We start from the raw sequence: 14,989 nt of genomic DNA on the forward strand, positions 1-14,989 counted from the left end.
GTCAGACATCATTTCATTTGTATGTCATAAAAACGTGATGAATATAATCTACAGCCTTTGTTACTGTTTGTTTTTAACAACTAAAATAAGAAGACAATTTTTATGACACACTATCAAGATGTTCCTCTCATTTGATACTTCTGCTTATAATGACATAAAATTATTTTTATGGAAGTAAACATTACAACTTTATTCAACATACATTATTATTGTGGCATTATATTTCTGATTTTATTTCATAACATTCAGTTTGAGATGTTTTAAGGATAGTTTGGTACAGCTGTAGCAATGTATCCTTGTCTGATAAATTTTTTAGTGTTTCTCTTTCTTTTGTTCATGCAATCATATGTCCTAATGTGTTATTAAATACAGTGATTGTGAAGGAAAAAGAAAATTTATTGAATTTTTAACATTTTCCAAGAGACAATAATGTATGTTTTTCAACTAATGTTTAGTAAAGTTTCCATCCAAAGAAATGAAAATGAAATATCAACTTCAGAGTGGAAATTAACATTCATTCAGAACAAACTTTCATCTATTAAAGCATCTTATTGTTTAAATTTTTATTGTTTTGCTATATTAAGATTCTACTGAATTGTTTTGGACAATGCAAATTATTCTAGAAAATGCCTGCAATAAAGTTTTTAAGGTTGTTACTGAAATACTTTTTTTATCTTCAAATTATAACTACTTGCATGTTAAAATATTATAAATGTTTTTATATATGAAAAATGCGTATCAGTTATAAAGAAATAACTTCATATACAAATGTTTTAGAATAAACTACATTAAAACCTTTACTGTAAGTTGTGTTTGTTCATGTCTTTACCTTGGGAAACAAAACCTGTACTTCAGTCTTTCAGAGTTCTACTTGATATGTATTTTAAGTGTAATATTTTTTTTAAAGATTTTTTAATCTTTAACTATTATGTTTAGAATTTTCCTTTCTATAGACTTTCTTCATTCTTATTTTGTCTCGCTATACTGAACAGCACTTGCATGATGGTGGCACTCTTTTCATTAGGATAACAGTTGTTAGATAGGTATTTTTATAGTATTAGGTTGCTGTTTATTTGAACTGTTATTCTTCCTCCCCTCCATCAGAAATGACTTATTCTAATGCGTGTCTCATGCAAATTATCAGGACAACTCTCAACCAGTAAAACTGTCACATATTCAGGGTTACCCATGTTATTTCTTCTACTGAATTTTACCAGAATATCACAACGAGTTTTGCCACAAATTGGAAGATTCTGCTTTAAACAAGAAAGTGAGATGTGTGAAAGGAGTTAAATACCTATCGAAAATACAATTTTAGTATCAATAAATTATAATATTATACATATGTTCACATAAGTACCTAGAATTCATATTCCATAGGCAAAAGAACCAGAGCAACGAAATAAAGGAAGAATCCTTTGAAACCATAGAAGGAAAGCGTCTGGAAACAAAAGAATAAGATGCAAAGAACTGATGTGAGAGACTGTACTACAGTTGAACTCATTGTCCATTGACAAAAATTGTGGTACATGTGGATGGAAAACAGTGTCCAAGTGGTATGTGAAAAAACAATGGAACTGCTTCCAGAAGTACAGTGAATAACGCACAACAGACCACACTCAGCAAGCCAACTACAGTAAACTCATTGTTTCAAGTCGCTAGAAACGAATATATCACTTGTATCGAAGTTGCTGACTGGTCCGGCCAACTGTCCATATAAATACATAGTAACAAAAACCCCTTGAACCGAACTGCATGTATCAAAGTGTCGGCTTGTAACGATGTATAATTATAGTCCCTAGGGTGTGAAAAGCATCAATATTACATCCTTTGTATCGAACCAGGTACAAAGATATTTATTTTTCTCTTCTTCCCTAAATTAATTGTCACCGCTGCCGGCTGCCGACCACCCGCAACGCCGCTAGCAAGTGCAATTAGTCAGTCTCCACGCAATAATTTGTGGTGCCACCATCAAAATCTTACACTTGAGAAATAGCGGACTGCAGATGGAGTAGTAGATTAGCCTAGCAATGTTTTTACAACAATTATAGCCAATAACACTTTAAACCCCTGCCCGCCCCAACTCACCCGCCTTCCCAGCAAAAATTAGCTTAGATATAAAATTTTCAGATTATGGCTTGAGTAGATTATGCCTGGGCAGCCTGCATGCTGTGGCCTATAAAAGGCTAATCACAGTCAACTTAAACAGATCATTAATCATTGATCATGGCGAAGCACAAGCTTGTATCGATAGAAACTAAAATTGCAGCAATAGAAGAAGTTGAAAAAAAAGTTAAAACAAAAACAGAAATAGCAAAAGCATTTGATGTGCCTCTGAACTCTTTGTCAGCATGGTTGAAAAATAAAGAGGCCATATTATCTTCTCGAGACAACTTTTGTCCCAATAGAAAATGCATGCGAACTGCAAAACATTCTGACCTAGAAGCGGCATTGCTTCTGTGGTTCAAAAATGCCAGATCAGAGAATGTTCCTATCTCTGGGCCTGTTATGCAAGCAAAGGCAAAAAACTTGCTGATCAAATGGGAATCACTGACATTTGCATGAGTGATGGTTGGTTAACCTGATTAAAAAAAAAGACACGACATTCAATTTCATGCGATCTGTGGTGAGTCTGGTAGTGTAGAACCAGAGCAAACAAACCAGTAGACATCAACAGCACTGCCACGCCTGCTAGAAAACTACAGCCCACGGATGTCTTCAACGCAGATGAGTCTGGCTTATTGTTTAAACTTCTGCCAGACAAGTCTCTTGTTATCAAGGGAGACTCCTGTCACGGCGGGAAGCGAGCGAAGGAGCGGCTGTCTGTTTTGGTATGCCCAATATGGACGGCACCGAGAAGCTTCCTTTACTTGTCACAGGTGAGTGTCAAAAGCAGGTAAAAATACTTTCCTGTGTTTTCTATAGAAGTTGTTATTTTATGATTTTCTTCAGATTATTGACTTGTAAATGTTTCATTTTTAATTTCAAGACATTAACCATGTACATTTTCTTTCTTTTTTTTTTTTAGGAAAGGCAGCAAAACCGCGTTGCTTCAAAGATGTCAAAACCCTGCCAACACCATACAAAGCCAACAAGCGAGCTTGGATGACATCAGATATATTCACCGAAAGTGGCTGAGAGAACTTGACCGAAAGTTTGTGCTGCAGAAAAGAAAGGTCCTTATGATAATTGACAACTGCCCTGCCCACTCCAACCCCACTGGACTTAAGGCCATCAAGCTGGTGTTCCTGCCTCCCAATACCACAAACAAGACACAGCCCATGGACCAAGGCATCATCGCCAATCTAAAACATCATTACCGCACCCTACTGCTACAGCGTCTTATTGATTCAATAGACAATAAAAGTGTTTTCACTGTGACTGTGCTTGAAGCCATGCGACTGCTACGCTCTGCCTGGTCATTGGTAAAGCAATCAACCATAGCCAATTGCTTCAGAACTGCCAGCAGAAAACAGTGAGGACCCCCGAGGATGACATACCATTGGACCAGCTCTTGACACGGCTGAATGACACTGGGTTTACGGTGGATGGCACAGCAGAGGACTACAAGACTGCTGATAATGATCTGATGACTAGCGAGCCCCTGACAGACAGTGATATTGTGGCCATGGTGCAAAATAAACAGACACCAGAAAATGACAGTGAAGATGACGACAATGAGGAACCCCCCATCCCAACACATTCTGCAGCTCGTGAGATGTGCCTGCAACTTCAGAGATATCTTGAACACCAGGCTAACGCAGGACAGTTTATCTCTCAATTAAACATGATGGAGCGTTTTGTGACCAAGTGCCAGAGGGACAGCAGTTCGCAAAAAAAGCATTGTGCAATATTTCAAGTGACTCCAGTTAGACGTTCTTGCTGGTGTTTGTATCCTGTACATTATAATTACATATGTCTATATTATGAATGTTATTTTTTTTACATGCTTTTTTTTTTTTACAAGTGCTGTTAATTGTCCTTTTGAAATTCATTAAATGTGTTTTAAGTGTTTACACACGTGACTTCTGAGTCTTTAATCCAATTACCAGTACTGCACCAGCCGTCAGTTATAGGGCCTACCATTACCAGACTTGGCTAGTGAATGAAAAAAAATCCTTTTTAACGAACTTCTTTTGTAACGAACAATTCTCTTTGGTCCCTACGACTTTGTTACAATGAGAGTTTACTGTACATCCAAAACCCATGTTACTGGGAACTAACATCCATACAGTGATAGGGTGAGGAGCAAAATGTCTACACTTCAAGTTCAAAAGATGCAATAACATTAATAACAACAAGTAATTACCATCAAAAGGAAAATAAGGCCCCTGAAAAATTTAATAATAATAAAAAATAACTTACCTAGCCAAAGTCACATGGAAATTCGAAGAGTGGCTACACATCAAAGAAGACAGCCCAATGAGGATGAAATGGTGATACTATACAAACAGCGAGAGACGAATGTATTAGAAGTAGTCAACTAGTGCAGTTGAAGAAGTTCTTCCAGAGGATGATAAAGATGAAATACAAGAGAAAAGGTAAGACATCAAATATGATGAGAATAAATATGAAACAAAAAGTACAGGACGACAACAAAAAGAGACAAATAAACCAACTGAATCAAAAGCCCTGTCCCCATTGGTGAAGCTGAAATGAGAAATATCACAAACAGAATAGTTGCCAAGGTATAAAGAGAGGGGAACAAGCACTACAGATGACAGTTGTGTGAGCAATGAAACATTGAAGATCACATGTAGGACACAGTCTTTACAGATCAGACATGTGATAAAGGTTACTAATGGAAGGAAGGTAGATCAATGAGTTATCCTCACTAGCTACTATTGTTTTGAGGAGGAAAGAATGATTCAGATAAAGGAGAAATATGTAGGATGATGAAGAGATAATAGCACATTGAATATAAATGTTGCAGGAAAATTAACTTGTGTTAAGATCATAGAATAAAAGAACTGATGTCCCAATGTAATGACTGAGAATGACTGTAGTACATGCCAGAAGCATGAAAACAGTATCGATGTGGCTATATTGGTATGTACAATACTCTGACAAAGTTAGCCCTTAATGTATGAACTACACAGATCCAATGCAATGTACATAGAACACATTTATCAGCTGTGTCCACACATCTCAGACAAACCCTTAGTTCACTGGCTTGATCAGAGACTGCAGATGAAAACAATGAGTCAGAGGAGGATGAGAACATTGTTTCTAATTGTTACATCCTGTATGAGAATAAAGAAAGGAAACTGTACTTATATAGAACATCCAAAGAAAGGACAGCACAAATCTAACGTAGCTTATCCAAATATTAAATGGAATATCATTGAAGGCCACTTTATGAGAGAGGAACAATTGCAGCCACAACAACACACACAACCAGTACCTGGCACAAATCATAAGGTGTGTTATCATGTAATTTACCTTGGTGTTCAGAGGTACTGAGGGAAGTAAGATAAAAATAACATTGGAGGGTACAGCATCTAACTAGTTTTACCTCCATATTGTCAGCCTCACATGATTAAGACAGAAATTGAGCAAATGTGGAAAGCTGGATGTTCACAAAAACTAAATAAATAAAATGAAACCAGCATAAACTCCACGTGGTGATATGGTAGTTTGATAATATCCAAATAATGTGTAGCATATGCTTAGTAATAACATAACTTCATAACATTTACGCATTACACAGTTAACACCTTTTTATGCAGTCAGAATGTACTCTTATGACATGTAGTACTAAATCTGCTCTGCCCACCACTGTATCAAAACTAGGTTTCTCGTGGTATAAGTCTGCAGACATACCATTGGGGAGCCACATAGAGCTACTAAGTAGCAATAGCATGAGTATATTAATTTCATTTGAAAAGCAAAAAGGTAAATCAGTTAGCAGTGTAACTTATAGGCTATTATGTATTCCACACAGTATTTGTTTTTGGTGTTTAAACATTACTTTTGTATACTTAATATTGCATCCAAATAAAAATGTTATAAATTATGTAAAATATTATTTTCAATATAAAAAGGAAAAAGGATAATTAGTCATAAATTTACTTACTTATTTGATGTATTTGTTATAATGTGGATAAGTCCTAAACTTCAGGAATGATGTTATAGCTTAATTATACCTAATTTGAATAAGATCATCTCAAATGTCCAGCATTCTTGAATTAGCAACTTTAAATCTCCAAAATACTAATGTACATAATGATAAAATATACTTTCTACATCCACAGAAAGTTTGTAGAATGTTTAAAATCACAAACTAAAAGAGAACTTGACAGCAACAGTATCAGATAGAATAAGTAAATAAGTCCTAGACTTCAGGAATGAAAAACAGGGTTTAACAGTATATATTAAGTTTTGTTGTCATACCACAGTCACAAAAGCACAGATCAGAGAATTTGCATAAGACCTTTATTTGATTCTCTCTGGACTCTCCAAATTCTGCAGACTTCAATTGTTCCCAAAACACTGTCAAACACACCCTTGAGGCCAAGACAGGAAAATTTGAACATAGAGGCAGAACACTTAAACTCAATGATACTGATGTCAGGTATCTTTGTTCATTCTGCCTTCAGTACAAAGGAAAGACTGCCACTGATGTCAAAGTGATATAAATGAACATATATAAAATGACAGGTGTTCAGATCTAAAGAATCAAGAAGACACACTGATAATGTAATATCTGGTTGTGTTTCAGTTAAAAGCTTTTACTTTGATATTCAAATATTGGCAAGAGACTTAAATTTTCTGAAAAATACAAAAAATGGACTGCTTATAATTGGAAAGAGCTGTTATGGATGGATGAGTCCAAGTTTGAAGTATTTGGGTCAAAGTGTAGGTAATATGTCTGGCTGAAGATAGTAGAAAGATACTTATCTCAATGCATAGCACCAGCCATAAAGCATGATAGAAGCAGTGTGATGATCTGGGGACATTTTTCTGCTGAGGTGATAGAAAATATCTACAAAATAAATGGAATAATAGACCAGCACAAGTCCAATGCAGTATTGATCAAGTAGGGTATACATGGTAGTTTGCATATTATTGGTAAAGGACTCTACTGCCAAGATTACAATAACCTCAAATACTCATACAACCAATGTAGAAAAATTTACTTAGCGATGAAAGCTGTTGGTGAAATCATTCAAATGATGTAACTGCCCCCCAAAGAGTTGCAGTCTCAACCTAATTGAGCAGATCTGGGATTTGATAGATTGAAAACTTGACAAATCAAAAGTTACTTCCAAAAAAGCTTCATGTGAGTGTATCAGAGACACTTGGAGTAAAATCTCAAAGGACACTCTTATTAAATATCTTGCAGCAATACCTAAAAAACCATCTATAGTAATTAAAGCAAAAGAGAGACAACAAAATGTTAACTGTTTCCTTAATCAATCACTCTAACTATATTTCAGTTGTACTAAGTTAGAATAACAATAAAATATTGATGTTTAATGTGGGATTCACCTTCTATTGTTCTTTTGAGACAACCTTAGATCTATTTTTGACTTTGTCCTAACACATTTCCACACTTCTGTATTACAAGTTTAACATATGTTACAGGGAAGAGCATTATAAAGACAGGCTGATAAATAAAGAGTATATAACATTAAACTACAACTTTTACCAACACAATTTGTATAAACAATGACAAAGTAAGTGTACTGTAAATTTGACTTGCATTGTGAAAGAATCTATAGGGATTCATACTTAACCATTCCTCTGTAAGAAAATGTTTTCAAGCTTGAAATTTCTACTGACAAAAATGTTACATATGCTTTATCATAAAAAGCATAAAAAAATAACATTACAAAAATTAACTCTCGACTCATTAACAGTCTTACAAGAGTCTTACTGTAATTTCTTGAATAATTCCCAATTTTATAAGTGATACAAGATATTACAGAATGTTCTTTACTTTGGAACTTAACTTGAAGAACAAAAAATAAGATTTTCTACTTGTTTCTCAAACAATTAGTGAAATTCTCCATTAATTATTATAAACAATTTAAACTTTATCATCACCATTTTTAAAATGTTTTATATTACAAGTTACCAGTACTGATAATGGTATCACTTACATTTAGAATGTACATGTTTTTTAGTTGATTTGTTCATTTTTCTTTCACTCATCTCAGCAAATATTATAAAAGGTGGAATGATATCTTTAAATTTCTATCAATATCCATAAATGGTCTTTATGAAAATTTACTTAACACCCAACTTTCATCATTATTTTCATAATGCATGACATTGTAGGTGTGTCATTTTCCTGAACTTTCAAAACTGTATCATATGACATGTTCTAGTGTAACTTCCTCCTCAAGACATTATGTAGTAAATTTCATTCATAGCAACACAAATTGGTAAGTTTGATATGAAAGATGTGCAACTCACAGTAATTTACTTATTTTATATATCTCAGATATTTGAGAATAAAATGCATGATAGAAATATTTGCTACTGAAAAAATGCATAAAAAAGGAGCTAGTAGATAGTGATTCCAACTACCATAAACAAACAGTAACATGTATATATATACACATGTGTGTGTGTAAAAGTTATTAATATTCTTTTTGCATGTAATAGTTTTTTTTTTATACACATATTAGGTCATCCCATAAGTAATGTCATTTTTTGGGATAGGATAAATTTAAATGCATATTTTTTGGCTAAATGAAGTTATTCTCAAAGTCACACAAGTTATATGGGATGAAATAATAACATTCAGAGTAAACCAATTTGTTTTTTTACTAATTTTTGTTTTATTTATTTTAGAAGCCCCAATTATCATGGAGGTATCAGAAGAGCACATAAAGAATATAATGTTTTACAACTTCAGAAAATGAAAGAGTGCTACTGAAGAACCATTCAAGATGTGTACAACAATGACATTCTGAATGTAGGGAAGTGTCAAAGATGGTTCCATAAGTTTAAAACTGGTGACTACAGTTTGACGGATGCAGCTCGCATTGAGAGCCCTGTTGAGTTCAATAATGACCTGCTTCTAGCAACACTTGAGAAAGATTGTGCTGTAACTGTTGAAAAATTAGCCCAGAAACTTAATTCATCTCCTTCCATTGTCCATCAACATTTGCAACTTGGTAGAGTTTTAAAGTTTGGAAAATGGGTAACACATGAGTTGTCAGCTTATAATCAGAAAGAATGAGTAGACATCTGCACATCTCTTCACTTTCATGAACTTCAAGCTTCATTTTTGAACCACCTATTTAGTGACTGGAGATAAGAAATGGATACTCTATCAAAATGTCATGCACTGCCAACAGTGGGTTAATGCAGTAGAACCAGCTACACTACAGTCAAAAGTGAACCTGTACTTCAGGTGGTGTAATACTCTTTGAGTTGTTACAAACAGATCACACAATAACTGCTGAGAGACACTGGCAGAAACTGGATTAACTGAATGCTGCACTAAAAAATAAATAAAAAGATACCTGCTTTGGTAAATCAGAAAGGAGTTGTTTTCCACCATAACAATGCACATCCTAACATCGCTAGGGTCACTTTTAAAAAAATTGAACAGCTTAGCTGGAAGAAACTTCTCCATTCTCCTTATTCTCCTGATCTTGCTCCTTCAGATTATGATATTTTCAAAAACTTGACACGTCATCTGAATGAAAAACAGTTTACTTCTATGATTTGTTAAAAAGTAACTCTTGTACCTTTTATATTTCAAAACAACTTGATTTTTATAAGTGTGATATTGAAAATATTTTGATACATTTCCAGACTGTTATTGAGAAGAGATGAAAAATATGTAATTGATTAAAGTTGTTATTTGAGTTATTTTTCTTCCTTTTAAATCTTAGTGTTAAAAATGATATTACTTATTGAATGACCTCACAGTTTTCATATATGTAGTGTAATCTACACAGGAAACCTAAACAGTAAAAAAAAGAAAATAATTGCATCACTGACAGTGTTTCTGTTTAAAGCTTTATGTGATTTTGTAGTCAACAAATTCAAGATGCAAAAATAGCTTAAAAATTGTATTTATAAAACAGAGAGTAATCTATTAATGATTTTAGGATTTACTTAATAAGTTCATTTATTCCACAACCTTCAACAGAAAAACATGTCTTTGAAATAGCATCTCAATATTACTTGCTAGAAAACAAATTACCAGAGCAGTTCCTAAAATTAAAGATATAAGTACCTATCAATTAATATACATACAAACATGTACACACTTGTTTAGGCACACTTTACCAGTTTGAATGATTTAACATTTCTTAACTCTTTTCTGTCTTCAATCTAATAAAACCTTATTTCTTCATCTTCTAACCACACTACAACATTGAAAACTCATTCTCATCTGTGAAATATATATTTGAAAATATCAATACACTAGTTAATTCCATCCAGAACACAAACAAAATAAATTTAACTTGAGAAATACCAACTAAAATATTATTCAAAACATTGCCAAAAGCAATTTCCTACTGTCTTACTAATATTAAAGTGTATAACTTTACAACTACATGAAAGTGTAATTCTGAGAATAAAACAAATTATCAATCACTTTCAACTATAAAAACCTGAGTTTGAATACAATATAAAAATTCTTATAATATATTTAAACTGCTATAAGTTGCACTAACATTACAGTTAAAAAAAAACTTTATTAATAATATAAATTTCTAAATGTTAAAATGAGACACATCTTAATACAACAAATACAAATACAGTTAGCCACATTGCACAGATGTTTAACTTGCATTTCTTTCCACATAAAACAAATATTCTAACAAAATGTATTAAGTAATATTAAATTATCTCTTATAATAATACTGTTCTAAAACTTTATGTGCACTTCATTTTAAAAGATATAAACAAAAGGCAGGTGTAAATATACTTCAGTCAACATTTTGAAGTAATACATATTAAAAGCTAATCAAAGTTTTAAAAAGGTCTAACATTAATAAGTCATACAATAACATGGTAAGTTTATTTATTGTTTTGAGTATGGTAAAGTTCAGCCCTAACTAAAGTAAACCAAAAAATATACATAAATTACAGTGATAATTTATTTCTTTATAGCAGAAGGGATGTATGTAGAATAAATGATTAACAAATGTCAGGCCTAAGACAAGTGGACTTAGAATTTTGGTGTATGTGATAAGAGTTCTTTTGTATTACTCTAGTATTTAAAGAAGTACTGTTACAATAATTATATTAATTTTATTGCAAATGTTTTGTGGGGCTCTTTTAGCTAAAATTATTAAACACCAATTAACCAGTCATATTTCTTAAGTAACATTCTCTTATATTTTTGTTCTCAGAAGAATAACAAACCTGATTATTCTTTCTGATTCTAAACATGTTTCAATATGTTTCTTGTTGAAAGTTGTAAAGCTGTTTGATATATTTCTGCTCATAAAGGACAATGTAACTCAATATGGGTTTTAGATAAATTTCTAAATTTACTGAGTAATGGAACTGTTGCTTCATTATGGGTCTGTATTATATATGTATCTTAAACATTTCTTGGTAAAGAAAGTAGTTTTTCTAACCTGATCTGGTACAGATTTAATAAAACTTCATTACTCTAACTCAAGTAGGATATAGTAATAACACTGAGGTACAATACAAAGTATACAAAAGGCCAACACTAAAATAAGTATTTAACTTTGAATGAAATACCTGTATTCTTTGAACTTTCTGGGTGAATTATTTTAACATATTTAATTCATTTTATTATCATACTGTACCATTAAAAAATCTATCACAATACTCATTTTGAAACTGGTTGATATTTAAAAATGAATTTAACAGTTTGATAGAAATATAGAGAATAACTTGTAACACGGTATTCTAAGTTAGTTCAGCTTGTGAAATAGATTCTAAAATAATTTAATCAGCCTAAGTGGACTTTTAACATGAAGAGAACTGTCACATTTAATATACCACTGTAGTCATCATAGTCTAGAGAATTCTTGTAGGTACATTTAACTTGTTTTAAATATATAATTTTAAAATAAGTGGATTGCTTGCTGCATGTTATTTTCAAATTTATCACTAACAAATCACAGACATCTACTGTAGAAGAATCCTAAAACTTTGACGTAAGTAGTTTCTGACTATGAGTTGAATGTTAAAATCTTCACAAGTATGCAGTGAAGTTAAAATGGTGATAGAAGCCACATGTTTATTTGCTCTTTGGTTACTCTGTTTCAAAATCTGGAAAGTCTAACCTAAATACTAAAATTCATTAAATTCATATTTATTGTTACTCGTGACATACACAACATGACTAGATAGTGGTGAGGCCCACGATAAACTAATGAAAAATAAATAAGAGGCAGAGAAAAGTTTAGTTGAGGAAATTAGTATAGAAGTAATTAGAAGGGTAGACTTATTTCTTACAATCATAATAACAGAAAAAAAAAGATATAAAATAAATAACTTTAGAGCATTAGTAGGAATGAAAGATTTTGATATTATGGTAATAACTGAAATATGGTTAAACAAAGATGATGTGTGACAAAAATTTCCTTCAAATATAGTGTTAAAGACTTTTTAATAATTAAAGTACAAAAGAGATGGAGGAGTTGTCATATGAGGAGTGGCTGAAAACTCTTGTACTGCTTTCTCTTGGAAAAAGAATTGGAGGAGGGATGTGATATGATTGAGGTGTTAAAGATTGTAAAGGGAATTGATAATGTTGATGCATCATCTTTATTCATACTTAACAGTGAGAAAAGTAGGGCAAAAGGAGTTTAGTATAAACACTGGCAGGTTGGTTGATTGGTTGATTTAATGTTTTATGGCACAAAGCAGCCAGGTTATCTGTGCCAAACATCCAGTAAAAAGGTAAAAGTAAATTTAGTAAAATTCATTAAAGGAAATCAAGGTAAAACAAAACAAAGTTAAAAAAAAACAACAAATAGCATTAGACCAATGTTTACATCTAGTCTACAATGTCAAAACTGCAGTGATTCAAAGTTGTAAAGGACTTTCTGTAGCATGACTGTAATAATCATAACTCACCAGGAAGACTAACAGATAAGTACAAAAACCACCATCAGTAAACTGGAGTTAGCCTTTCCAATCCTGGTTTCAAGTTACTTAGTGGATACTGGCAGAGTAGAAGTCACCTTCAGCTAAGATAACTTTAATTTTCTTACAAGATAGTTGGCCTTTGAAGTGGGTTTTCTTTGGATGTTATAGAGCAGAAAATTTAAACAAGTTTAACAGAAAGCTTGATAAGTATATGAATAAGTGTTGGCTTTAAGACTTCTAAAAATTTATTCATTAACATTTATAGTTTAAATTAGAGGATGTAAGAGCCAGGATGGACCAAGAGATCCCACACTATTCCAAAACGTCATGTATTGTGTCTAGTGCTTCAGACTGCAGTCTAATTCCAGAAGATTTAACATGTTTCTAATGCAACAATAAAACTTTTGTCGATAATGTGGCTTCTTACTCAGCTTTAATGTTAGTATTACATGGTTCACTATGGTACTGAGAAAGAGAGTAAGACCATACAACATAGAAGAATATGGTATTGGGAAAACTAACTTCTAAAAAGTTCTATTCTGACATCTAACTTCGTTTTTGTTTTGTTGGTCCCCTTATGATTCTATTTCGGATCAACTGTCCATTTGATTACAAACGTATCTTTATGCTGATGTTTATGCTTTAATGGTCGAGGTTATGTTTATTTCTACATGCATCACACTAGGGCCAACAAAGTACAGCAAAAATATAAATTCTCTTTCTAAGAGTATGAATAACCTGGTCCTGAATTACATTGTTGAGTTGGCTACATCACTCGGCATATTAAATTTTGTCTTTTGCAAAAAAAAAAAAAAAAACATTCTAAACGACCAAGAAAGTTTGGCAACCAGAAAATAAAACATTTAAACTCACCATTTGCACTAAAGTTATCTAAATTGTGATAACCGAAAGCTGTATATTTCCTATTGAAAATCCTTATTTTTCGGTATTAATCAATGAACTATGGTCGATAAAAGACCTTTGCGCTACATAGTGGTTAGATTTTGTATGACGTTATATTTACATATTTTTTAATTATAAATAAGCATTAAATATACATTATGAAAAATAAAATAAATCTTCATTGTTTGGTTGGTTGGTAGGTACAAAACAACACAACAGGCTATCTGCGTTCTACCTACCACGAGTATCAAAATCCGATTTTGAAAGTTATGAGCCCTCATACTTTCCACTTAGCCACTGAGAAAATAACATTTGAACATCGATTGTGTATTCATATCTAGCAATGTACCATAAATACACTCTTTTGGGAAGAAATGAGTCTTAATGAAGGTTTCTGAAATAAATTAGAGCCATGTTTGTGATTTCAGAAAAATACTAACAAGCAAATGAATAAATTAAAATTTGATATCTTTTGACAAAAAACTGTTTTAAATAACCACGAAATAGATTAAAAGGGAAGTTAGTTTTCAAAAGCTGTAATTTTATTTATGTACAGTTTTATAAATTATTATGGAAAAGTGAGCGAAACATTCATCATCGTCATCTGCCACTCAATTCCTTAAGGAACATAGGGCCGTAATCACTGCGGTTTCCGTAACAATTTTTTTTTTTTAAGTGAGTAGGTTGTTAGCCCACTGCACCTAGCCGTCCCTAATTTAGGAGTGTAAGACTAGAGGGAAGGCAGCTAGTCATCACCACCCACCGCCAACTATTGGGCTACTCTTGAACCAACGAATAAAGTGGTTGTCAATATTGTCAATCGCTAGCATTACATACACACCTTTTACTTTGTTGATTCTTTCGATCGAGAATCTTCTATTAATTTCGAGAACAGGCAGAACTTGTGAATTAAACAGCCCACAGTAAACGTCATAAGAAAATATAAAATTACACTGGAAGAAGCGAAGGTACAACACTAAATGTGCAATAGTAAATCTGTTACAAAATAAAAAACCGATAACTCAAGTGAGATTGAATG

The 14,989-nt window shown here is 32.6% G+C and overlaps 1 protein-coding gene and 1 long non-coding RNA gene across 10 annotated transcripts in view; one reads left to right on the forward strand and one right to left on the reverse strand.

The window, feature by feature from the left end:
- Positions 1–11,702, forward strand: part of LOC143242618 (uncharacterized) — a 31,832-nt gene extending 20,130 nt beyond the window's left edge. For 8 of the 9 annotated variants that reach the window (XR_013023003.1, XR_013023002.1, XR_013023005.1 and 5 more), the window contains one exon: positions 8,803–11,702. Coding sequence is in view for 2 of the 9 variants with exons in the window: in XM_076486088.1 (XP_076342203.1) it covers positions 8,803–8,887 (85 nt within the window). In the remaining 7 variants the exon portion in view is untranslated. Of the gene's footprint in view, positions 1–3,028; positions 4,021–8,802 lie in introns of those variants that run through there. The other variant, XR_013023004.1, reaches the window with a different exon arrangement.
- LOC143242619 (uncharacterized) lies at positions 7,884–14,183 on the reverse strand. Its single transcript, XR_013023012.1, has 2 exons — positions 13,921–14,183; positions 7,884–9,655 (listed from the first exon to the last, which is right to left on the reverse strand). It is a non-coding gene; the product is annotated as an uncharacterized LOC143242619 (long non-coding RNA).
- Positions 14,184–14,989: the final 806 nt, after the last annotated feature.

This window comes from Tachypleus tridentatus, unplaced genomic scaffold, assembly GCF_004210375.1.
Source record: "Tachypleus tridentatus isolate NWPU-2018 unplaced genomic scaffold, ASM421037v1 Hic_cluster_2, whole genome shotgun sequence".
In the NCBI taxonomy this organism is placed as follows: domain Eukaryota; kingdom Metazoa; phylum Arthropoda; class Merostomata; order Xiphosura; family Limulidae; genus Tachypleus; species Tachypleus tridentatus.